Consider the following 23793-nt stretch of genomic DNA (forward strand, 5'->3'; position numbering starts at 1 on the left):
TGCCTCAGCCTCCAGAGTAGCTGGGATTACAGACGCCCACCACCACACTTGGCTACTTTTTGTATTTTTAGTAGAGACGGGTTTTCGCCATGTTGGTCAGGCTGGTCTCAAACTCCTGACCTCAGGTGATCTGCCCACCTCAGTCTCCCAAAGTGCTGGGATTCCAGGTATGAGCCCCTGCGCCCGGCCAGGGTTTCACTTTTCAACGTGTGCTGCACTCACCTGATCACCTTCAACTCTAACTGATAGTATCAAGGACAAATCAATAAAAGTTCAACCAAAAGGTTGTCTGGCCGTTGATTTTTATTGTTGGATGTTCACTTCTGGTCAATGAAATGGTAGATCTCGTCATTCTGTGACTTTGCACTCTTCATTGTCTTTTTTTTTTTTTTTTTTTTTTTTCAGACAGGGTCTCACTCTGCTGTCCAAGCTGGAGTGTGGTGGCGCAATCATGACTCACTGCAGCCTTGGCCTCCCAGGCTCAAGCGACCCTCCTGCCTCAGCCTCCAGAGTCTCTGGGACTACAGGCATGTGCCACCACCCCTGGCTAACTTTTTTGGTATTTTTTGTAGAGACAGGGTCTCACTATGTTGCTTAGGCTGCTCTCAAACTTGTGGGCTCAAGCAATCCTCCCACTTCAGCCCCCCAAAGTGCTGAGATTACAGGCATGAGCCATCATGCCTGGCCTCTTCAGTGTCTTTTTATTGACCACAAGACAATGCCCACATTTTCTTAACCAGCTCACCACCACCTCCTCAGCCTCTTCGTACCCTTTCCTGGCAGAAAACTCCTTACTCAAGGGCATCCCCCTCCTGATGATCCCCGAAATGTGCCTTGTTGCCTTTAACCTCCTCCCAAGAGGGAAGTTCAGAGGCAACAGCCGGTGCAAACCCTCCCAGATCCTTGTGCAAGCCTCAGATTAGACAGCTCTTCTTCCAGGAAGCCCTCCCAACCCTCCTCCTGGGGGTCGGGGGCACTGACAGATGAAGCCTTCCAGAAATGGCAATCAAGGTCAATGAGGTGGGAGGAGCAGCTCCGGTCAACCCCGTCGGTGTCTCCGCACGAATATTCAGCCTCATTTGGAATTAACATCAATGATGCAATGGCCCCCGGGTCAGACACCCTGATGGAAAACACAGCTGTGCTAAGTCCAGTCACTTAAACCCTCTGCTAAACCTCCCCACAGCTTCTCATCACACCTAGAGCAAAAGCTAAAAATTGGGCTGGGTATGGTGGCTTACGCCTATAATCTCAGCATTTTGGCAGGCCATGGTGGGCAGATCACCTGAAGTCAGTAGTTCAAGACCACCTGGCCAACATGGTGAAACCTCATTTCTACTAAAAATTACAAAAATTAGCCGAGCATGGTGGCACATGCTTGTAGTCCCAGCTACTTGGGAGGCTGAGGTGAGAGAATCTCTTGAACCCGGGAGTTAGAGGTTGCAGTGAGCTGAGATCGCGCCATTGCACTCCAGCCTAGGCGACAAGAGAAACATTCCGTCTCAAAAATAAAATAGGCCGGGTGTAGTGGCTCACACCTGCAATCCCAGCACTTTGGGAGGCCAAGGAGGGTGGGTCATGAGGTCAGGAGTTCAAGACCAGCCTGGCCAAGATGGTGAAACCCCGTCTCTACTAAAAATATAAAAAACTTAGCGGGGCATGGTGGTGGGAGCCTGTAATCCCAGCCACTCAGGAGGCTGAGGCAGAGAATTGCTTGAACCCGGGAGGTGGAGGTTGCAGTGAGCCGAGACAGCACCACCGCACTCCAGCCTGGGCGATGGAGCAAGATTCATCTCAAAAAATAAAAATAAAAAATAAAATAAAATAAAAATTGGGCTGGATGTGGTGGCTCACGCCTGTAATCTAAACACTTTGGGAGGCCGAGGTGGGCAAATCACCAGATGTCAGTTCGAGACCACCTGGTCAACATGGCAAAACCCCATTTCTACTAAAACTTACAAAAATTAGCTGGGCCTGGTGGTGCATGCCTATAGTCCCAGCTTCTTGGGAGGCTGAGGCCAGAGAATCACTTGAACCCGGGCGGCAGGGTAGGCAGCAGAGGTTGCAGTGAGCTGAGATCATGCCACTGTACTCCAGCCTGGGTGACAGAGCAACACTCTGTCTCAAAAAAAAAAAACAAAAAACAAAAAAAGGAGGTGTATTGTGAGTCATAACCTCAATTTGTTCATACTTTACTCTGCTATTTTTTCCTTTTTTAAAATTGAAGTATAATACAGCCAGGATCGGTGGCTCATGCCTATAATCCCAGTACTGTGGGAGGCTGAGGCAGGAGGATTGCTTGAGGCTAGAAGTTCAAGACCAGCCTGGTCAACAGATCATCTCTACCAAAGAAAAGTTTTTAAAAGATTTTAAAAAATTAGTCAAGCATGGTGGTGCATTCCTGTAGTCTAAGCTACTCAGGAGGCTGAGGCAGGAGGATCACTTGACCTCAGGAGTTGGAGGCTACAGTGAGCTATGATCACACCACTGCACCCCAGCATCCCAGTGACAGAGTGAGACCCTCTCTGTAAAACAAACAAAAAAACTGAAGTGTATATATATATATATATATACACACATATATATACACACACACATATATGTATATATATACACACACACAAAAAGTGCCCAAATCATAAGTGTAGACTTCAATTTATTTTCACAACATAAACCAGCACCCAGACCATGGAACGAAAGGTCTAGAATCCCAAGCGTGTCTGTACCTGCTTGCTGTTTGCCCACCACCACCAGCAGCGCACACGCCATCCTGACTTCCAGCAGCATAGGCTAGTGCTACCCATTTTTGTCATTTGCATGACTGGAGTCATACAGAACACAGTCTTTTGTGTCTGGCGTCTTTTGCTCTGCATTATGTTTGCGAAGTTTCTCCATGTTGCTCTATGATTGTAGATCATCCGTTCTTGTCACTGTATACTGACCACTGCAAGGAGATGCCACAGCTTACTCATCCATTCCATTCTTGGCAGGCTTTTGCACCTTTGCTATTTTACTTTGTTTGTTTGTTTGTTTTTTAGAGATGAGGTCTCGCTATGTTGCCCAAGCTGTTCTTGAATTCCTGGGCTCAAGCGATCCTCCCACCTTGGCTTCCCAAGGTGCTGGGTTTACAGGCAAGAGCCACCGCGCCCAGTTTATGCTATTTTAAAGTACCAAACTATTGGTATTATTGTTCATGTACTACCATTATTTCTGTACTTAAGAAAATCTGTAACCAGAATAATTGATATCACATGGCACACCCAAGGAGGTATTTGTGGCATTAAAGTTGCATCTGGGCTGGGCACAGTTGCTCATGCCTGTAATCCCAGCATTTGGGAGGTCAAGGTGGGCGGCTCACTTGAGGCCAGGAGTTCGAGACCAGCCTGGCCATCATGGCGAAACCCCATCTCTACTAAAAATACAAAAATTAGCCAGGTGTGGTGACACACACCTATAGTCCCAGCTACTCAGGAGGCTGAGGCATGAGAATCAATTGAACTTGGGAGGCAGAGGTTGCAGTGAGCTGAGATTGCGCCACCGCACTCCAGCCTGGAAGACAAAGTGAGACTCTGTCTCAAAACAAAACGAAACAAAAAACAAAACAAATAAAGTTGCATCTGAATAGAAGTTCAAGAAGCCTTGTGATCTCTGTCATCCTGAGTTTCATTCCCATTTGGGGCGAATGGTGAGTTGGATCATTTTCCTTGCTAGTCATCTTTAGGTCCCACAAACCACACTAAGCCTGGTCCATTTCCAGAAGTTTTTTTGTTTTGTTTTGTTTTTTTGAGACGAAGTTTCTCCCTTGTTGCCCAGCCTGGAATGCAATGGTACAATCTCAGCTCACTACAACCTCCGCCTCCTGGGTTCAAGTGATTCTCCTGCCTCAGCCTCCCGAGTAGCTAGGATTACAGGCATGGGCCACCACACCCAGCTAATTTTGTATTTTTAGTAGAGATGGGGTTTCTCCATGCTGGTCAGGCTGATCTCGAACTCCTGACCTCAGGTGATCCGCCTGCCTCGGCCTCCCAAAGTGCTGGGATTACAGACATGAGCCACTGCATCCGGCCCAGAAGTTCTTGATGGATCCATCTGCAAATGAGGGATAGAGGGAAGAGAAGTGGGGAGACAAGAAGGCAGGAGGAAGGGGTGAGAGAACCAGGAGAGGGGAGCGGCTCCAGGCTCAACCCCACCCCGCCTGGAGCTTGAGCACCTCCTTCCCTTCCTTCAGGACTGGCTTTCTCCCTTTTCCCTCCAGGGCCAAATCCTGTCTCTTAGGACTTGACTCCTCCTTCCCAGGGTCATTTACTTTCCCCTGGGCTTTCTTGCCTTACACCCTCCCTAGAAAATACAAGCCCTGCCCCTGGAGCTCTCAGACCCAGCACCTGGGGCAACGTGGAGAACACAATGGCAGTGAGAGTTCCTTTTTTTCTTCTTCTTTTAATTAAATTGGGTTTTGGGGGCCAGGAGTGGTGGCTCACACCTGTAATCCCAGCACTTTGGGAGGCTGAGGCAGGCGGATCACTTAAAGTCAGGAGTTGGAGACCAGCCTGGCCAAGACGATGAAACCCTGTCTCTACTAAAAATACAAAAATTAGCCAGGCGTGGTGGTGCATGCCTATAATACCAGCTACTCAGGAGGCTGAGGCAGGAGAACCGATTGAACCCTGGGAGGCAGAGGTTGCAGTGAGCCGAGATCATTCCACTGCACTCCAGCCTGGGTGACAGAGCAGAGCAAGACTCTGTCAAAAACAAGGAAGGAAGGAAGGAAGGAAGGAAGGAAGGAAGGAAGGAGGGAGGGAGGGGAAGGAAATAAAGAAGGAAAGAAAGAAAGGGAGGGAGGGAGGAAGGAAGAAAGAAAGAAAAAAAAAACTGGGCTTTTGGCATCACTGGAAATAAATATCCAAATAACAGCGGTGTCATTTTGCTCTGCTGTTACAATCACTAAGCACAAGGACTACACTAGATAATGAACATACAAGCTAGCTCAAGGAACTTTAAATTTTTTTTGAATTATAAAAAATTTAAAGTTTATTCAAAGCCTCACTAATAGAGTTTCATCTTTTCTGCCACATTTGAAATAACACAAATGTTCCCCACAGCATTTGAAATAACACAAATGTTCCATCTTTGAAAAGTTGCTCAACTATCAAAGTTGAATTTCAAAGCTGGTAGAACAAGGAACTGGCAAACTTTGTTAACACCCGTGCCACCTGGAGGTGACACTTTACGGCACTAAGTAAAATGCCCCATCATTGGTCAGTTAGTTCCATTGAGAAAAATAGCCTTGAATAGTTCAGATGTTCAGTTATTGATGGTCTTCAAGAACGCACTTCTCCCCTACAATTCGGCAGAAGTGTGTTGTGCTCATTGCCTTCTTCATAACTAGAGACTGGTTTGGTTCCCAATGCAACCAAATCCTTGTTACTGCTTCAGCTAAATTCACACACATAACCATTTTGCAAAACTCACCCAGCCTGGGCAACATAGCAAGACCCTACCTCTACAAAAAAAAAAAAAAAAAAAAAAAAAACGCACAGAAATTAGGCCAGGTGAAGTGGCTCACAGTTGTAATCCCAGCACTTTGGGAGGCCGAGACAGCAGATCACTTGAGGTCAAGAGTTCGAGACCAGCCTAGCCAACATGGCAAAACCCTGTCTCTACTAAAAATATAAAAATCAGTTGGGTGTGGTGGCATGTACCTGTAATCCCAGCTACTCGGGAAGCTGAGGTGGGAGGATCACTTGAACCAGGGAGGCAGAGGTTGCAATCAGCCAAGATCACACCGCTGCACTCTGCACCTAGGTGACAGAGTGAATTCTGTCTCAAAAAAAAAAAAAAAAAAAGATTAGCCAGGCATGGTGGCAAGCACCTGTAGTTCCAGCTGCTGGACAGGCAGAGGTGGGAGAATCCCTTAAACCCAGGTCAAGCCATGATCGCACCACTGTACTCCAGCCTGGGAGACAGAGTGAGACTCTGTAAAAAAAAAACAACTTATTATTATTTTTCCATTGAGATGGTCTTGTTCTGCTGCCCAGACTGGATAGAGTGCAGTGGTACAATCATAGCTCACTGCAGCCTCAACCTCCTGGGCTCAAGTGATCCCCCCACCTCAACCTCCTGAGTAGCTGGGACTACAGGTTTGCAACACCATGCCCAGCTAATTTTGTTATTTTATTTTATGTATAGACAGAGGTCTCACTCTGTTGCCTAGGCTGGTCTCCAGCTCCTGGCCTCAAGCAATCCTCCCATCTCGGCCTTCCAAAGTGCTGGGACTACAGGCATGCACCACCATGGCTGGCTAATTTTTGTATTTTTTGTAGAGATGAGGTCTCTCCATGTTCCCCAGGCTGGTCTCAAACTCCTGGGCTCAAGCGATCCACCCTCCTCGGCCTGCAGAAGTGCTGGAATTACAGGCAAGAGCCACCATGCCTGGCTAAAAGATTTTCTTTTCTTTTCTTTTCTTTTTTTTTTTTTGAGAAGGAGTCTCACTCTTTCACTGAGGCTGGTGTGCAATGGCACAACCTCAGCTCACTGCAACCTCTGCCTTCTGGGTTCAAGCGATTCTCCTGCCTCAGCCTCCCAAGTAGCTGGGATTACAGGCGAGTACCACCACACCTCGCTAATTTTTGTATTTTTAGTAGAGACGGGGTTTCACCATGTTGGCCAGGCTGGTCTCCCGACCTCAGATGATCTGCCCACCTTGGCCTCCCAAAGAGCTGGAATTACAGGGGTGAGCCACTGCGCCCAGCCAGATTTTCTTTATATTAACATGTAGTGGGATTATTGTTGTTCTTGAATTTGTAAATTATTTAATAGTTTTCCATATCTATTAAGGTAAATATCAATAGCTGTAACCTATTCTTTTTTTTTTTTTTTTTTTTTGAGACGGAGTCTTGCTCTGTCGCCCAGGCTGGAGTGCAGTGGTGCGATCTCGGCTCACTGCAAGCTCCGCCTCCCGGGTTCACGCCATTCTTCTGCCTCAGCCTCCCGAGTAGCTGGGACTACAGGCACCCGCCACCACGCCCGGCTAATTTTCTGGTATTTTTAGTAGAGACGGGGTTTCACCGCGTTAGTCAGGATGGTCTCAATCTCCTGACCTCGTGATCCACCCGCCTCGGCCTCCCAAAGTGCTGGGATTACAGGCGTGAGCCACCGTGCCCGGCCAAGATTCTTTATAAAGCGTTAATTACATGGCCATCTCCTTTCATCCTCTAGGACCTGTTAGGTCCTGTCCTGACCACCCAGCTCTCGTGGGTTTTCCTAATTATTCTCAGTCTCCTGCTGATTTCCTCCCCAGCCACTACAGCAGGGCCATAACTGGTCTGTTGACCTCCCCTCCCCTCCTCTCCCTTCCCCTCCCCTCCCCTCCCTTCCCCTCCCTTCCCCTCCCCCCTTCCCTTCTCTTCCCCTCCCCTTCCCCTCCCTTCCCCTCCCTTCCCCTCCCCCCTTCCCTTCTCTTCCCCTCCCCTTCCCCTCCCTTCCCCTCCCTTCCCTTCTCTTCCCCTCCCCTTCCCCTCCCTTCCCTTCTCTTCCCCTCCCCTCCCCTCCCTTCCCCTCCCTTCCCCTCCCTTCCCCTCCCTTCCCCTCCCCCCTTCCCTTCTCTTCCCCTCCCCTTCCCCTCCCTTCCCTTCTCTTCCCCTCCCCTTCCCCAGCCCTTTTCTTTTCGAGACAGAGTCTTGCTGTGTCACCCAGGCTGGAGTGCAGTGGCACGATCTTGGCTCACTGCAACCTCCTCCCACCAGGTTCAAGCAATTCTTGTGTCTCAGCCTTCCAAGTAGCTGGGATTACAGGCGCACACCACAAAACCCGGCTAATTCTTGTAGTTTTAGTAGAGACGGGGTTTTGCCATGTTGGCCAGGCTGGTTTGGAACTTCTGACCTCAAGTGATCCACCAGCCTGGGGCTCCCAAAGTGCTAGAGTTACAGGCATGAGCCACCGCGCCCAGCCATGATGACCTATTTTCAGTATGTCTTCCACCACCAGCAACCCCACAAAGACAGCCCCAAGAGGGTAGGAAATGCTACCTGGTTCATGAAACAGATGTCCCTGGCACCCAGCCGGTACTAGCCCTAAGCGCCTGGCACTTAGTGAAAGCTCAGTAAAGATATACTGAAGAAATAAAAGCAGGTAGAGAAAAGACCACCAACTTCAACCTCTCCAAAGTAGATTTCTTCGAGTCATTTGATGTTCAGCAGAAAACCGTGTTCTTTAAAAAAAAATTTTTTTTCAGCGTTTTTTTCGTGTGTGTGTGTGTGTGTGTGTGTGTGTGTGTGCTGTTTCATTCTCCAGGAAAACAATGAAACAGTGCTAAAATCAGCCTGTGCTAGTGTGGACTGTAAACTCCTTTTTAAATAAGAAAGGGAGATATAAATAGACCTGCAAATATGCCTGTATTTTCAAAAAGAATTAATGAAAAGATAAATCAAAAATTAATTTTTAGGCTGGGCACAGTGGCTCACACCTGTAATCCTAGCACTTTGGGAGGCTGAGACAGATGGATCACCTAAGCTCAGGAATTCAAGACCAGCCTGACCAATATGGTGAAAGCCCATCTCTACTAAAAATACAAAAATTAGCCGGGCTTGGTGGCATGCGCCTGCAATCCCAGCTACTCGGGAGGCTGAGGCAGGAGAATTGCTTGAACCCGGGAGGCAGAAGTTGCAGTAAGCCAAGATCGTGCCACTGCACTCCAGCCTGGGCTACAGAGCGAGACTCATTCTTAGAAAAAAATAATAATTTTTAAAAATGGTTACTTTAGGCTGGGCGCGGTGGCTCACGCCTGTAATCCCAGCACTTTGGGAGGCCAAGGCAGGTGGATCATGAGGTCAGGAGATCTAGACCATCCTGGCTAATACAGTGAAATCCCATCTCTACTAAAAATACAAAAAAAATTAGCCGGATGTGGTGGCAGGCACCTGTAGTTTCCACCTACTCAGGAGGCTGAGGCAGGAGAATGGTGTGAACCCGGAAGGTAGAGCTTGCAGTGTGCTGAGATGGCGCAACTGCACTCCAGCCTGGGAGACTGAGCGAGACTCCAACTCAAAAAAAAGAGAAATCTGAAAGGTTCATTGGGCAGTGATAAGAGCAATAACATTGGCATTGTTTCTGTTATATACAGTAGGTTAAAGCCAGGAACCCAGCTTTTCAGAAAATCAAAAACAAAATCAAAGAAAACTCTAAAACGTTGAGTTGGAAATAGCAGTATAATTCACTGAGGTTTCCTTTTTGATAATATTTATTTCCTTTCCCTACATTAAAAAGGCCAGGAGCACAACCACCCAGGTAGGACTAAGTGCCCCTTGCGCCCAAATTGCCCTAATTACCGCTTCCCATAAAAGGAACCCAGGATCCTTGGATAAATGACGGTTCCCAGGTGTGGGTCAGTACAGGTGGGATTTGGAACATCTCCGGTTTTGTTTTGGGGTTTGTTTTTAGAGACTGAGTCTCGCTCTGTCGCTCAGGCCGGAGTACAGTGGTGCGATCTCGGCTCACTCCAACCTCTGCCTCCCGGGTTCAAGCAACTGTCCTGCCTCTGCCTCCCGGGTTCAAGCAACTGTCCTGCCTCAGCCTCCCTAGTAGCTGGGATTACAGGCACCTGCCACCACACCTGGTTGATTTTTGTATTTTAGTAGAGACGGGGTTTCACAGCTAGTTTTTGTATTTTACTAGAGATGGGGTTTCACCATGTCGGCCAGGCTGGTCTGGAACACCTGACCTCAGGTGATCCACCCGCCTCGGCCTCCCAAAGTGCTGGGATTACAGACGTGAGCCACCATGCCCAGCCAGAACATGTTTTAACAAAAAGTTAAGAAGCCTTCAGACTTTTGTCCTGCAAACACTGGGCCAACTTGGAACTCCCACTGACCAAAAACAAGAGACTCGAGGCATCAAAATGACGACCACATGCTCTCAACACATCAAGCGTGTAAGACTTGTGAGCTCATACCAAAAATGTAAAAGCTTATTCCTGGGTCACCTCTGGAGAATGCTGGCACCAACTCATCCTCAAAGCTGGTAATCAAGAGGAATAAAAAACAAACGAAACGAGCATTTCTCCTTTTTTTTGGTTGAAACTGTGTTTCAGGGTAACCAAATAATCATAAGGAAGCTCTTCTTAATAGCATTTCAATTAACAGATGTGGAATTTTAAGAAGTCTTTAAAAGTAACTTTTGCAACACCAATGGCAGCTAAAATCCTAAGGAAGAAGGTTGGTGGGCTGGGCATGGTAGGTCACGTCTGTAATCCCAGCACTTTAGGGGGCCGAGGCAGGCGGATCACTTGAGGTCAGGAGTTCAAGACCAGCCTGACCAACATGGTGAAACCCTGTCTCTACTAAAAATACCAAAATTAGCGAGGCATGGTGGCACACGCCTGTAATCCCAGATACTTGGGAAGCTGCGGCAGGAGAATCTCTTGAATCCAGGAGGCGGAGGTTGCAGCGAGGCGAGATTGCGCCAGTGCAGTCCAGCCTGGGCGACAGAGCAAGACCCTATCTCAAAAAAAAAAAAAAGAAAAAAGAAAAAAGAAAAAAAGTGTGGGGTTTTTTTTTGTTTGTGTTTTTGAGATGGAGTCTCGCTCTGTTGCCCATGCTGGAGTGCACTGGCGCAATCTCAGCTCACTGCAACCTTTGCCTCCCGGGTTCAAGTGATTTCTCATGCCTTAGCCTCTTGAGTAGCTGGGACCACAGGTGTGCACCACCACACTCAGCTAATTTTTGTATTTTTAGTAAAGACGGGGTTTCGCCATGTTGGCCAGGCTGGTCTCAAACTCTTGGTTTCAAGTGATCCACCCGCCTTGGCCTTCCAAAGGGCTGGGATTACAGGCGTGAGCCACGTGCTGGCCTTAAAATTGTGTTTATAAGCCAGGCATGATGGCTCGATACTCGGGAGGCCGAGAGCTGGAGGATCAGTTGAGCCCAGGGGTTCAAGGCTGCAGTGAGCTGTGATTGCACCACTGCACTCCAGCCTGAGTGACAGAGCAGGAGCACATCTCAAAAAAAAAAAAAAAAGAAAGAAAACTAAAAAGTTAAATAAAACAAAATCAGAAACCAGAAACACAATAAACACTACAACTCAAGATTGCAAAACACCAAATCTATATTTACACTTCCACATATAATAACATAACTTTAAGCTGAAATATATCATAAATAAAACAAGTAATGTCTACTGTTCGACAACTTAAGTATCAACAATTAAAATAAATCAAACTGGAATGAAATAAATACATAAACAAAAATCCAACGAATTGTACCTCTATTATATGTACTGTTGTCTCAAAGAAAAAAAATATAAAACCAGTAGTATACCAATAGTTAATACTGATGGACACAAAAACATATTTTGAAGTACAAAGGGCTGTAGGAAAATAATTGGTATCTTTATACATTCAGAAATGTGGTTAAAAAGAGAAATCTGAAAGCCCAAAAAATTCCAGCATAATACAAATCGACTTGTTTTCAAATAGATTTGGTGATTCTTTTTTTTAAATACAGGTTTAAATTCCAGCCCTCTATTATCACATACCCCCTTTAAGATTTATGGTTCTAGTCACAGCAAGCTCTCTGTAACACTCATTGGATTAGGCAAAGATTGAGTCAATCATCTTGCAAATGTGTTAATCTTCAAAAATAGGCTATAAAAGTGCAAAACTATGAAAACAAAATCTAGATTATGTACATATGGCTCAGCTTGTGAACAGGAAAAAAGGTCAATAGTGTACACTTTCCTGATACAAAGCACTTCATTGCAATGCCAGCAGACTGATCTCAAATGAGTTCTCCCTTGTAACACAGGAGCTAAGACTTCTATCAAGGAGGACATCTTACGTTGCATAATTTAAAAAAAACAAAAAATCTTCTAGGATTACCCTTGCTCTATGGAGAACAGCGAGGCCAGAAAAATGAACAGTGCAAATTTATTTTTGAAAGTTTCTTAATAAACTATTTTGTGGTCACTAAGCCCATGTACTAATAAACTCAGCCATGGACAGCATATTAAAGAACAAAAGTTTAAAATATCCAGGAAGCCAGCTGGTGGCCATCTTCTCTAAAACCCAAATTGCATGTGCACTGAGAAAAATGTTACTGCTTCAAAACCACCAAAAATGGGAAAATAACTGAGGTCTAGAAACAGATTTTCTCTTTCTAGACTCCCAGCGGGCTCGGCCAGCAGTTCCTTATTCAAAATCAATGTGTCTATAATCAACTCTAGTATGTCCACAGTTCACCCAAATGCCAGATACATTAAGACTACCAAATACAAACCTAAAATGTTCCCCCCAAAATTTCCCTTAAAACTGTTCCCCAATACCTGCAATTCACAGATATAATTTAGCATGTTTGTTTTTATATACTAATTTAGGCAAAACCCCCCCGCCACTGAATCTTCCAACAAAAATGATTAATTTGATAGAAACAAATTTAAATAACTGCACATGCAGTTTATGTTTACACAACGTGTGGCTGCTCTACAGAGAAAATGCTTGTCTGTAGACACACTCTCTTAAAAATCCTACAAGCCATCCCAACCCCCTCAGTCAAGGATCCTGGAGGTTCCAGGACAACCTGGAGAGGCGAGGAAGAAGGTGCCTTCCCCAGCTGAGATGCTCAAAGTTGCAATAAAATGCTGCCAACTTCCGAATGGCTGACCTCGATATCTGCAGCACATATCATAGAGAGTCAATACTTCCATTAACAATTTTAAGACAACAATAGATTTGGGTGGATTCAACATAATACAAAATCATTGACAGTTTAAAAAAAAAAAACATACATTTTAAATGAAAGAGCACAATAGCAGAAACTGCTCCAAGTGATGAGCTGCATTAGAAAAAAGGAATACACACAGTATTTGAACAAGCAGGTTTACAACTTAGATATTTACAGATTTTTACCTGAGGTGCAAGCATTATATACTTTTCCCCATCCCGCCCCACCCAACCCAAATGATTTCTTTTCAGCAGCGCTCAAGTATGCAAAAATTCCACTTCTTATTTGGTCAATTCTAAGAAAAATATTATTCAGGGACAAAATAGAGGTTTCCAGTCCCCATGTATGTAGGTTCCAACTGTTCCAACTAGTTTGTATTGCTATTTGGTACAAAAGTTAACAGAACAACTTTACAAAACTGTAGTGTTCCTTGCAGATTCCTCATATGTTTTATGTACAGTACAATCACAGCTTATTTCAGTAGCTTTCACCATTCGCTTCTCAAAGGATGAAGTAAAACTTAATTTCATGGGGAGTAAGCACTGACATCCACCAAGACCTAAGGAAAAAAACATTTTTTAAATGATTAAGATCAAAACTGAATACAGTTTAGAAAATTCTTTCTTTAAAAAAGCGTAATACATAGAACCAAACTGACCTAGAAATGCAATGGGTTCTATTTGTTGTTGTTGTTTTTGAGACAGTCTCACTCTGTCGCCCAGGCTAGAGTGCAGCGGCACGATCTTGGCTCACTGCAACCTCTACCTCCCAGGTTCAAGCGATTCTCCTGCCTCAGCCTCCCAAGTAGCTGGGACTACAGGCATGCACCACCACGCCCGGCTAATTTTTTTGTATTTTTAGTAGAGAAAGGTTTCACCATGTTGGCCAGGCTGGTCTTGAACTCCTGACTTCAAGTGATCCGCCCGCCTTGGCCTCCCAAAGTGCTGCGATTACAGGCATGAGCCACTGCGCCCAGCCCTGGGTTCTATTTAAGTTCAACTTTTGCTATGAAAGTATTAGGAGAATGACTAACTAGATAATGCTGCGAACTTTGGAGCTACTTTTAGTAATTTAACTGAGATGACTTAACCAAGAATCAGAATTCAGTAAAAGGCAGTTGCCATGCACAAGAAAATCCCAGCTACTCAGGAGGCTGTGGTGGGAGGACTGCTTGAGCCCAGGAGTTTGAGGCTGCAGTGAGCCAAGATCGCGCCACTGCAGTCCAGACCCTGTCTCAGACAAACAAAACTAATATGTGAGCTGGTCCTAAGGATGAGAAAGAAGAGGCTGGAAAGCAAAGACAGAGAAGGCAGGATGTTCTCCAGGTGAAGGAAACACAAGCAGAGAAGCTCAGAGCTCCCAGAGAGACACCAGCTCCAGATACAGGAGCATGGCTGTTTGCTACTACTGATCAGTTGTAATGGATGCTTCAAGTAACCTGTTACTAAAATCTGCTCCTCATAATTCATAAATTATTTTTATGTTTTAATATAGAGTGGACTGAATCTTATTCCTGTGATGACAAAGCTTTACTCCCTCGTGTTCTTCATCTATTATCCTAAGCAGGAGAAAAGACTGCAGAACCACACAAGGCTCACGCTGCCCAGGGAGAACGTCATCTCAGTTCCCATATGAGTCCCAATGAAAATATGACAGAGAAATTCTGTCCTGGACCACGAGCATCTTTTCACCTTCGTATCCTAGCAGCCAGCAGGCACTTGGTGAAGAGGCTGCTCAACGAATATACAGTGACGGTTTTACGGGACAAGAGTTACCTGAGGAAGAACTAAATCTGCCTGTGAGCCCCAAGCTTTCCACTTAATCTTATTGTTGAGTGAGTCATAGTATAACCTGTACACAGACATCACACCTTCTGCCCAAACTAATTAACTAAATATAAACTAACAAAACCAACATGCCTAATTCTGATACTACTACTTGAGCCTTACGGGGCGGCGGTGCACTACAGTGAGGCCTTTAACACGTGAACCACATGCTCACATACTTCCTCCTGTCCCAGTTCCCCTCCTTGGCAGATAAGTACTTATCTTGGCAGATAACTACTTGCCAAGTCTTTGAACAAGTTCTTAAACTAGAACGTTGGGCATAGAGCCTGGATCTTTGCAGACCTAGGACAAAAACCAGGCTCCTGCCTCTCACAGGCAGAGCGGGGCTTTGAGCAAACTGCATAATCCATGCCTCGGTCTTATGTGAAAAGCATGCACAATACCTCCTAATGCTGGGTCACAAACTTTTTCTGTAAAGGGCCAGACGGTAAATAGTTTCCGCTGTGCAGGCCACGTGGTCTGTCACAACTGCCCGACATTGCTGCTGCAGCAAGGAGGTAGCCACAGACAATATGTAACAGATGGGCATGGTCATGTTCCAATAAAACTTTATTGATGATGATGCATGAAAAGCTAGTTTGCTCATCCCTTACCTAAGCCCTCTGCTGCAACAGAATTAAATGAGATCCTGATAATAAAACACTTCATTCAATGCCTAGCACAAAGTAAATGCTCAGTAAATTCCAGTCACTATGACTGTTTTTCCTATTATCTTCACTAATATCCAAAGATCCTGAGGACTCTAATTTTAAAACATCTAAAAAATCAAAATCCAACTTAAAAGCAATTTTGTTACATTATATTAGACAACTTAATGGTTTATTTCCGATCAAGTAAAATCAATCCCCGCCCCCCCCCCCCCCCCCCGCTTTTTTTTAGACTGAGTCTCGCTCTGTCACCCAGGCTGGACTGCAGTGGCACAATCTGCTCACTGCAACCTCCGCCTCCTGGGTTGTTCAAGTGATTTTCCTGCCTCAGCCTCCTAAGTAGCTGGGACTACAGGCACCCGCCACCACGCCCAGCTAAATTTGTGTATTTTTAGTACAGACAGGGGTTTCACCATGTTGGCCAAGCTGGTCTCAAATGCTCGATCTCAGGTGATCCGCCCGCCCTGACCTCCCAAATGGCCACCGCACTCAGCCAATCCAGTGTTTTTAATTGAAACATATGCTCACCTTTTTTCCCCCTAATTAGTGAATCAAGTTTTTTTGTCATTTGGTCGATAATGTGCATTCCCAATAAAATTCTCATAGTTTCTCTTTTGTGCCATGCTGTTAGATAAGTGTTGATATGACACAGGCCTTTTTCCTGATTGAAAAAAAAAACATATTTAGAGTTAAGGTCAAACAATTAGGTAAGATGTGTATAGGTTTTTAGAAGTCAATTTTCAAAATTTCTGACACTGATAATGTAATCACAACGCCTAAGTCACACAGTCGCATGCAAGTGTTTTCAGTTACAGCTGAATTGTTTTTATGACACTTGTTAGCACAGAATTTGGTTGATGTCACTAACATTAAAATTGTCTGGGCTGTCACTAGAAAGAATTAAAAAGCCGGAAAAAAATGACATCACAAAATACTTGAAACGTATATGCATCATGAACCAAACTATGTAAAAGTGTTGTTTTTTGTTTTTTGTTTTTTTAAAAATCATTTAAAAGGGGATTTGCCAGCATGGGCAACATGGTGAGACCTCTTCTCTACTAAAAATAAAAAATTAGCTGGGTATGGTGACATGCACCTTTAGTCCCAGCTACTCGGGAGGCTGAGACGGAAGGATGGAAGGATTGCTTGAGTCCCGGAGGTCGAGGCTGCAGTGAGCCGTGATTGCCCCCACTGCACTCCAGCCTGGGCAACAGAGTGTGACCCTGTCTCACAGAGGAGGGGAAAAAAAAAAAAAGAGGATCTGACTTGCAACACACAGAGCCTTTTCCCCCTTTAAGTAAAGACAAAGTTTTGATTCATGTCCATTTTAAGCACCATGGGGGGGGAATGAAGATTTTTAACCAAAAGGCAGTAAAAATTACTATCTCATCACAATTTTTATAAAATCTACTGGAGTGTCTGAAAGCAATTGTTTTTTAATTTGCTATCTCTACTGAACCAATCAGCATCAAGCAATTCTTGACAGAGTGTTGTCACCACACAGAATCCTCAGTTTGAAACTAACACAAACTGAAATGTGCAAAACTGAATCTGTTTCTTTGGGGAGCACAAACCAGTAGAGCTTCTATGTGATAAAGGAAGATGCTGCAGTTTGACCGAGTTTGCCAAGGAGAAGATGTCCCTGGGACACTGAGCTACTTTTTTACACATACAGGTATGTGCCAGACACCTGTACGAAGTGACACCACCAGGACACATTTCTATGGGGAAAACCCCAGTCATCTATGAGGTTAACAATCTACCTATGGGGAAAATAAGGTTGGTTTTAAATTAATACAGTTGTCCCTCAGTATCCAGAGGGCACTGGCTCCAGGACCACCCGCCACCACCCCAGCCAACAGATACCAAAATCCATGGATGCTCAGGTCTCTAATATAAAACAGTGTCGTATCTGCAGTATTCATAGTATTTGTAGTACTATTTTTTTTTTTTTTTGAGATGGAGTCTCGCTCTGTCGCCCAGGCTGGAGTGCAATGGCGCAATCTCAGCTCACCGCAACCTCCACCTCCCAGATTCAAGTGATTCTCTTGCCTCAGCCTCTGGAGTAGCTGGGATTACAGGCATGCACCACCACACCCAGCTAATTTTGTATTTTTAGCAGAGACGAGGTTTCTCCATGTTGGTCAGGCTGGTTCCCAAAGTCCTGGGATTACAGGCGTGAGCCACCGCAACCGGCCTTGTAGTACTATTCATTTGCAGTATCGTAGCGTAACCTATTCACATCCTCCCATATACTTTACTTACTTATTATTTATTTGAGACATTGTCTCGCTCTTTAGCCCAGGCTGGAGTGCAACAGTGCAATCTAGACTTACTCACTGCAATCTGTGCATCCCCGGTTCAAGCGATTCTCACGCCTAAGCCTCCCAAACAGTTCGGATTACAGGTGCACACCAACACACCCAGCCAATTTTTGTATTTTTAGTAGAGACGGGGTTTCACCATGTTGACCAGTCTGGTCTCCAACTCCTGGCCTCAATCGAGCTGCCCGCTTCAGCCTCCCAAAATACTGGGATTACAGATGTGAGCCACCACATCCAGCACCTCCCATATACTTTAAATCATCTCTACACTGCTGGGCATGGTGGCTCATGCTTGTAATCCCAGCACTTTGTGAGGCCAAGACAGGAGGATCACCTAAGGTCAGGAGTTCGAGACCAGCCTGACCAACATGGCGAAACGCTGTCTCTACTAAAAATACAAAAATTAGGCTGGCGTGGCGGTGGGTGCCTGCATCCAAACTACTCGGGAGGCTGAGGTAGGAGAACTGCTTGGACCTGGGAGGCGGAGGTTGCAGTGAGCTGAGATCACGCCATTGCACTCCAGCCTGGGCAACAGAGCAAGACTCCATCTCAAAAAAAAAAAAAATCATCTCTTCGTTATTTATAATACCTAATATGAAGTAAATGCTATGTAAATAGTTGTTATACTGTATTATCTAGGGAATTACAGCAAGGAAAAGAAATCTGCAGATGTTCAGTACAGATGCGACCATCCATTTTTCCCCCAAATATTTTAGTCCCACAGTTGGTTGAATCCACTGAGGCAGAACCCAAGGATATGGAGGGCTGACAACATTTAACAGCAAAACGGTTCACAAGACTCTTTAATCGGAAGTTCTTTTGCTTTCCGCTCTTGCCAGGTCAAGGGTCCACGTGTGGTCCTTACTGGGCGCCCCCCATTCTGCCCCGTGTGGGAAGCATGTGACTCGATGCTGTACATGTAAAACATGGTTTCTGCTCTTAAAAAGTTTACAGGCCAGCAGGGAATGGTAAAATGCGTGAGGAAGAACCCCTAGGCTGGGCGCGGTGGCTCACACCCGTAATCCCAGTATTTTGGGAGGCTGAGGCCAGTGCATCACCTGAGGTCAGGAGTTCAAGACCAGCCTGGCCAACATGCTGAAACCCTGTCTCTACTAAAAATACAAGAATTAGCCGGGCGTGGTGGCACGTGCCTATTACCCCAGCTACTCAGGAGGCTGAGGCTGGAGAATTGCTTGAACCCAGGAGAAGGAGGTTTCAGTGAGCCGAGATCGTGCCACTGCACTCAGGCTGGGCAACAAGAGCAAAACTCCGTCCCAAAAAAAAAAAAAAAAAAAGCAAGAAAGAAAAAAAAAAACCCCCGCAACTCCAGGTGGATTGGCACTGACTACTGAGCACACCATACATGTGCAAAGGAAGAAAAAGGGCTGTGATGAAGTGAGGCAAGCTGGGGCCTCAACTGGCTGCATCTGGAATTTCAACAGCAAGACAAGAATGGACTAGACAGACCAGTGTTCTCACCCACTGTTTCCATGATCACTCCCACAACAGAAAAATAAAATCGACAAGAAAAATTACTCAAGAATAAGGCTGGGTATGGTGGCTCGCGCCTGTAATCCTGGCATTCTGGGAGGCTGAGGCAGGAGGATCACTTGAGGCCAGGGGTTTCAGACCAGCCCGGGCAACAAAGCAAATCCCTGTCTCTACAAAAAAATAAATTTAAGTTAGCCAAGCGTGGTGGAGTGCATCTGTAGTCTAAGATACTTGGGAGGTCAACGCAGGAGGATCACCTCAGGCCAGGAGTTCAAGACCAGCCTGGGCAACTCCATCTCTACAAAAAAAATTTAAAAATCAGCTGTGCATGGTAGCAGCACATATAGTCTCAGCTACCTGGGAAGCTGAGGCAGAAGGATCTCTTGAACTCAGGAATTCAAGACTACAGTAAGCTATGATTACACCGCTGCACTCCAATCTAGATGACGGAGCAAGACCCTTTCTCTAAAAATAAAGTAAGACTAAACAAATCAAAAGAATAAAATACACAGGGTTAAGAGTTAAACCCACAGAGTTAAGTAAGCCTTGGAGGACCACAAACCACTGCCGTATCTAAGAATGCTTCTCTCTGTGACCCCCAAGAACTTCTGGCTGCCTACCCCCCACCCTTGGGAGTGGTACCATCTCCACTGAGAATGCCTGGATTAGCTATTAATCACTGTAGGCAGCCATTTAAACACGACGCCCCTCATGCAATACCTTCTAACGTCGAGCTGGATGCTGGACTACCAGCAGGCACACAAGTGTAAAGTGGCCCGGAGCCACCATAGGGCTTCTGAACAGTCAGCACATTTGGAGAATCGACCTCGCTGGAGCTCAGGAACCTTGGTTTGGGAGGCAGCGCCTGCGACGGATACACACAGTCCTGTGGTAACAGTGATGTGATGCCTCTGACCATATGGTACTTGGGAAGGTCATAGCCTCTTCTGTAATTGGCCCCGGGCTGGTCAACGTCAAGGGCAACCACGCTGGACTTCAGTCTTTTTGGAAGGGGCTCACCAAATTCTGCTGCAGTGTTGCTGGCACTCCGATTACAGAAATAGTCTCTTCCCGGAGGTGCCCACGGGCTGTCGTTCTTGGCGGGGTAGTCGATGGAACCATTGATGTTACTGCTGCCGAGGGTGGGCTGAGAAGGAGCTACTGGAAGAGGTTTCAATTTTGTCTCAGGTCTTTTTGTCTTATCCGGTGCAGGGGAAACACTGGTTTTAGGAAACATCTCAGATTGCTGTTGCCTGGTGGCGGCCCCTTGGACCCCCACATTCTGCTGTGGTCTGTGGGACTTCAGGTTACTTGGGGCTAAAGTGCTAGAGTCTATCCCTGAAGTCAGAGGGGCCTTGCCAGGCCCAGGAGGGCTCTGCTTCCCCTTCGCAGATGGCAGGGATTTGGACTGCGCCGGGAAAGCAGGCTTGGGCTTGGGTTTACAGAAACTAGAGAGGGGAGGCACATCTTTTCCCAGCAACGCTGGCGGGCATCCGGTACGTCGACTTCTAAGCAAGGACTTGTTTCGACAGTTTTTATGAACGTCAGGATTGTATTTATGCTCCAGTCTCTGGTGCATCATTAAAACTTCTGGATAAAATGTCTTGAAGGTACAAAATGGACAGGTGATACTTGGAATCAAACTTTTACTCAAAGAAATTGCCGGGCAATTGTGAAGAGCCCCCAGGGATAAATTTAAAGGTTTTTCGTGACAATCCACACTTGGCCTGTATCTGCAGTCAGCTGCAGTCTCCGTTTGCTTCTCTTTGGGGCTAACTTCAAGGTTATGGGTGGTACTGCCATCCGGAGGAGGAGTAACATCCGCCTTGGTTCTACAGATGAGGTTATTTGCCTGAGTTTCAACTGCTGATCTCTTTTTTAACAGGTCCAGGTAAGCAGGGGTAGGGTTTTTATTCACTTTATCAGCACTGTCGTCAGCTGCATTTTTATGGAAATCCTGAGTATCTTTGTGTGCTGGTGAGAGGACAGCGCTGCCCAGAACATTCTGAAAAACAGAAGGCATCTCCTTAAGCTGCTTTGCAGGTGGACTGCCTGTAACATCTTTGGCACCATCAAAAAATCTTTTCAAATTTTTGGTTTGCGCACTGTCAGCGGTTAATAGTGCATCTTCAGTGTCCTGATTTTTACCATCGTTCTTGACTTCAGCAGCAACATCGGTTTGTTTTTCCTTGTGATGTCTCTCCAAGTGATACCTCAGAGATGTCTTCTGGGCTGCAGCATATTCACAAAATTCACATTTGTATGGTTTTTCACCTAAGGCAAGAAATGGCACTTTATTATAGAAGTGTATGAAAAGCACTGAAATAGATCAAATAACTATTTATTAAGAAAACAGCCTTCTTTCCTCCTTTTGCTTTCTCAATCTACTATCACATAGGATTTCTCATCAGTTCTTTATCACCCTTACTGTAATGAATATTTGAAATTATGAATGCCTATCTTCAATAGAAAAATTAACAGCAACACTTCTAACTTATTTAATCTTCCTAACAGCCCTAGGGAAATATGTATTATTCTACTTTTACAGCAAAGAAAACTAAAAGCACAAAAAGGTTAAATAACTTGCCCAAGGGCGCACAGATAGTAAGTGGAAGAGATGAAATTTCAAATCTACGCAGCCTCCTACATCATGATGTCATAGCTCCTTTCACAATCTCAAGACTACTAAATAGATTCTCATTTCATTCTCAATCATAAAGACATAAGATGCAGCATTTTAAAATACTGTAGCTTTTAATAAGATAAGAGTCAGGATATAGCAGTCATAAACTAAACAAATGAACTTTGTCCGGGCGCGGTGGCTCACGCCTGTAATCCCAGCACTATGGGAGGCCAACACTATGGGAGGCCAAGGTGAGCGGATCACTTGAGGTCAGGAGTTCGAAACCAGCCTGGCCAGCATGGTGAAACCCCATCTCTACTAAAAATACAGAAATTAGCTGGGTGTGGTGGCAGGCACCTGTAATCCCAACTACTGGGGAGGCTGAGGCAGGAGTATTGCTTGAACCAGGGAGGTGGAGGCTGCAGTGAGCCAAAATTGCACCACTGCACTCCAGCCTAGGTGACAGAGCAAGACTCCGTCTCAAAAAACAAAAAAGAAAGAAAAGAAATCAACTGCAAATAAGAACAATGGCTCAAGTTACAATGGCACTAAAAGAATAAAAATAACCACTGCAATCAACATGCTACATATTTATCCTTAAGCTAGTCCAAGGATCTGGCAGAGTTATCTGAACAACAACAACAAAAAAATTAGATAACTACATAATTTAACTAATGCATGGTTAAAAAAATAAAAGTTCTTTACCTGTATGCGTTCTGAGATGAATATTGAGGTAATAATTTGAACGGAAAAACTTTCCACAATAACTACACTCTCTTGAAGATGTAAGATGTTTTATTTTTCCTCCATCATCATTTTTATCTTAAAGGAAAAACAAAAATATTTATATAAGAAGGTAGCTGAAGTACCTGAATAAGGCATGCTGACTTAAATATTCTTGACATAAACATTTTTGGAAAGCATGAAAAAATTCTTTTATATAACATCAGGTTAGAACAAAACGGCTAGACACACACCAAATGCTGTTTGAGGTTGTTTGAAGTTTTAGAGTGTTATAACATGATTTTGTTTTGTTTTTTTCTGGGTACAGCAGAGTACACTATTAAACATTCAGTTCTTCGTTTGCCTTAATCACAAGAAAGATCATTTCATAGACTGAATTGCCCGGGCAGCTTCCGGTTCTCAGTGTCTCTGAGCAGGCAGGATCTGGCAAACTGAAGGTGGACATACATACTGGCGGGAAAAATTATCTTCTTCAGAATAATTTAGAAAAATGAGCCAATTACAAAACGTCAACTTCCCAACCACCAGGGGAAAAATAAGCCGTTTAAGGTTAGGATTAAACAACTGACCACTAGAGGGCAGCAAGCACAACTTAATCTTCAACAGAAAAGAAAGTTTGGCATTGGGCAAGCACCTAGGAAAGTTTGTCAAAATTTAGCAAAGTTTTGGAAAGCAGGCTGTATTGTCCACAAACACTCATGTGGGCGAAACAGATCTGACAAATGAAAACCTGTCCCGAAATGACACAGTGCTTGGCTTTAGTTTCTGCAGGACAATAGGACAATGTGTCTCACGTGCATCAGTAGAAGTTAGAGTCCACTGGAAGGAGGACAGAACTTCAAACACACACCAGCCCTCCAAAAGACAATCAGAGGTGCTGCCGTTAAAATACCACCCCCAAAACACATGAATGTTTAAGTTTTAAATAAATGTCCCCTCACTGTAGAGCATATCACTATCCACCTGTAAGACAAAGACACCCTTGATGATCTATCTATATAGTGTCTAAAGAAAGAAAAAAAAATTTCCTTGATCTTCTTAAGTCTTAAAAAAGCCAGGATGATAGTACAATATGATAAATCTAGACTACTAAGATAATATAAGTTTAGGCAAATCAATTCCCCAAATACAGAATGGCCAGCTTTTTTTTCTTACAATCATACCCAAACTAGCTGGGTTTATAACTGGGCGTTGTTGCAATTTCCGGCTCCCAACTATGTGTCAGGATTTATGGTATGTTGCGTCATATCCAAAAAGCTATGAAATGCCTTTTCTTTAGAACAAAAGACATGACATTTCCACATCTACCTGGTTCCCGCTCTTTCAAGCATCACCTCTGACTTTACAGTTATATTTTTTAAAGGACTGTGATCTTTTTACAAATAGGCTGTTGAAATTGTCCTTGGG

General features: G+C 44.9%; 1 protein-coding gene across 16 annotated transcripts in view; it reads right to left on the reverse strand.

Annotated features, from left to right (window-relative positions):
• Positions 1–11079: 11079 nt before the first annotated feature.
• Positions 11080–23793, reverse strand: part of ZNF217 (zinc finger protein 217) — a 41550-nt gene continuing 28836 nt past the window's right edge. For 10 of the 16 annotated variants that reach the window (XM_063802617.1, XM_063802616.1, XM_063802612.1 and 7 more), the window contains 4 exons: positions 22348–22464; positions 19740–21293; positions 15733–15865; positions 11080–13269 (listed from right to left, as the gene is read on the reverse strand). In XM_063802617.1, the coding sequence (XP_063658687.1) occupies positions 15756–15865; positions 19740–21293; positions 22348–22464 (1781 nt within the window). In that variant the 3' untranslated portion in view covers positions 11080–13269; positions 15733–15755. The remainder of the gene's footprint in view (positions 13270–15732; positions 15866–19739; positions 21294–22347; positions 22465–23793) is intronic. The other 6 variants (XM_009437427.5, XM_063802609.1, XM_016938151.4 and 3 more) reach the window with 1 other exon arrangement.

Source organism: Pan troglodytes, chromosome 21 (genome assembly GCF_028858775.2).
Source record: "Pan troglodytes isolate AG18354 chromosome 21, NHGRI_mPanTro3-v2.0_pri, whole genome shotgun sequence".
Taxonomy (NCBI): domain Eukaryota; kingdom Metazoa; phylum Chordata; class Mammalia; order Primates; family Hominidae; genus Pan; species Pan troglodytes.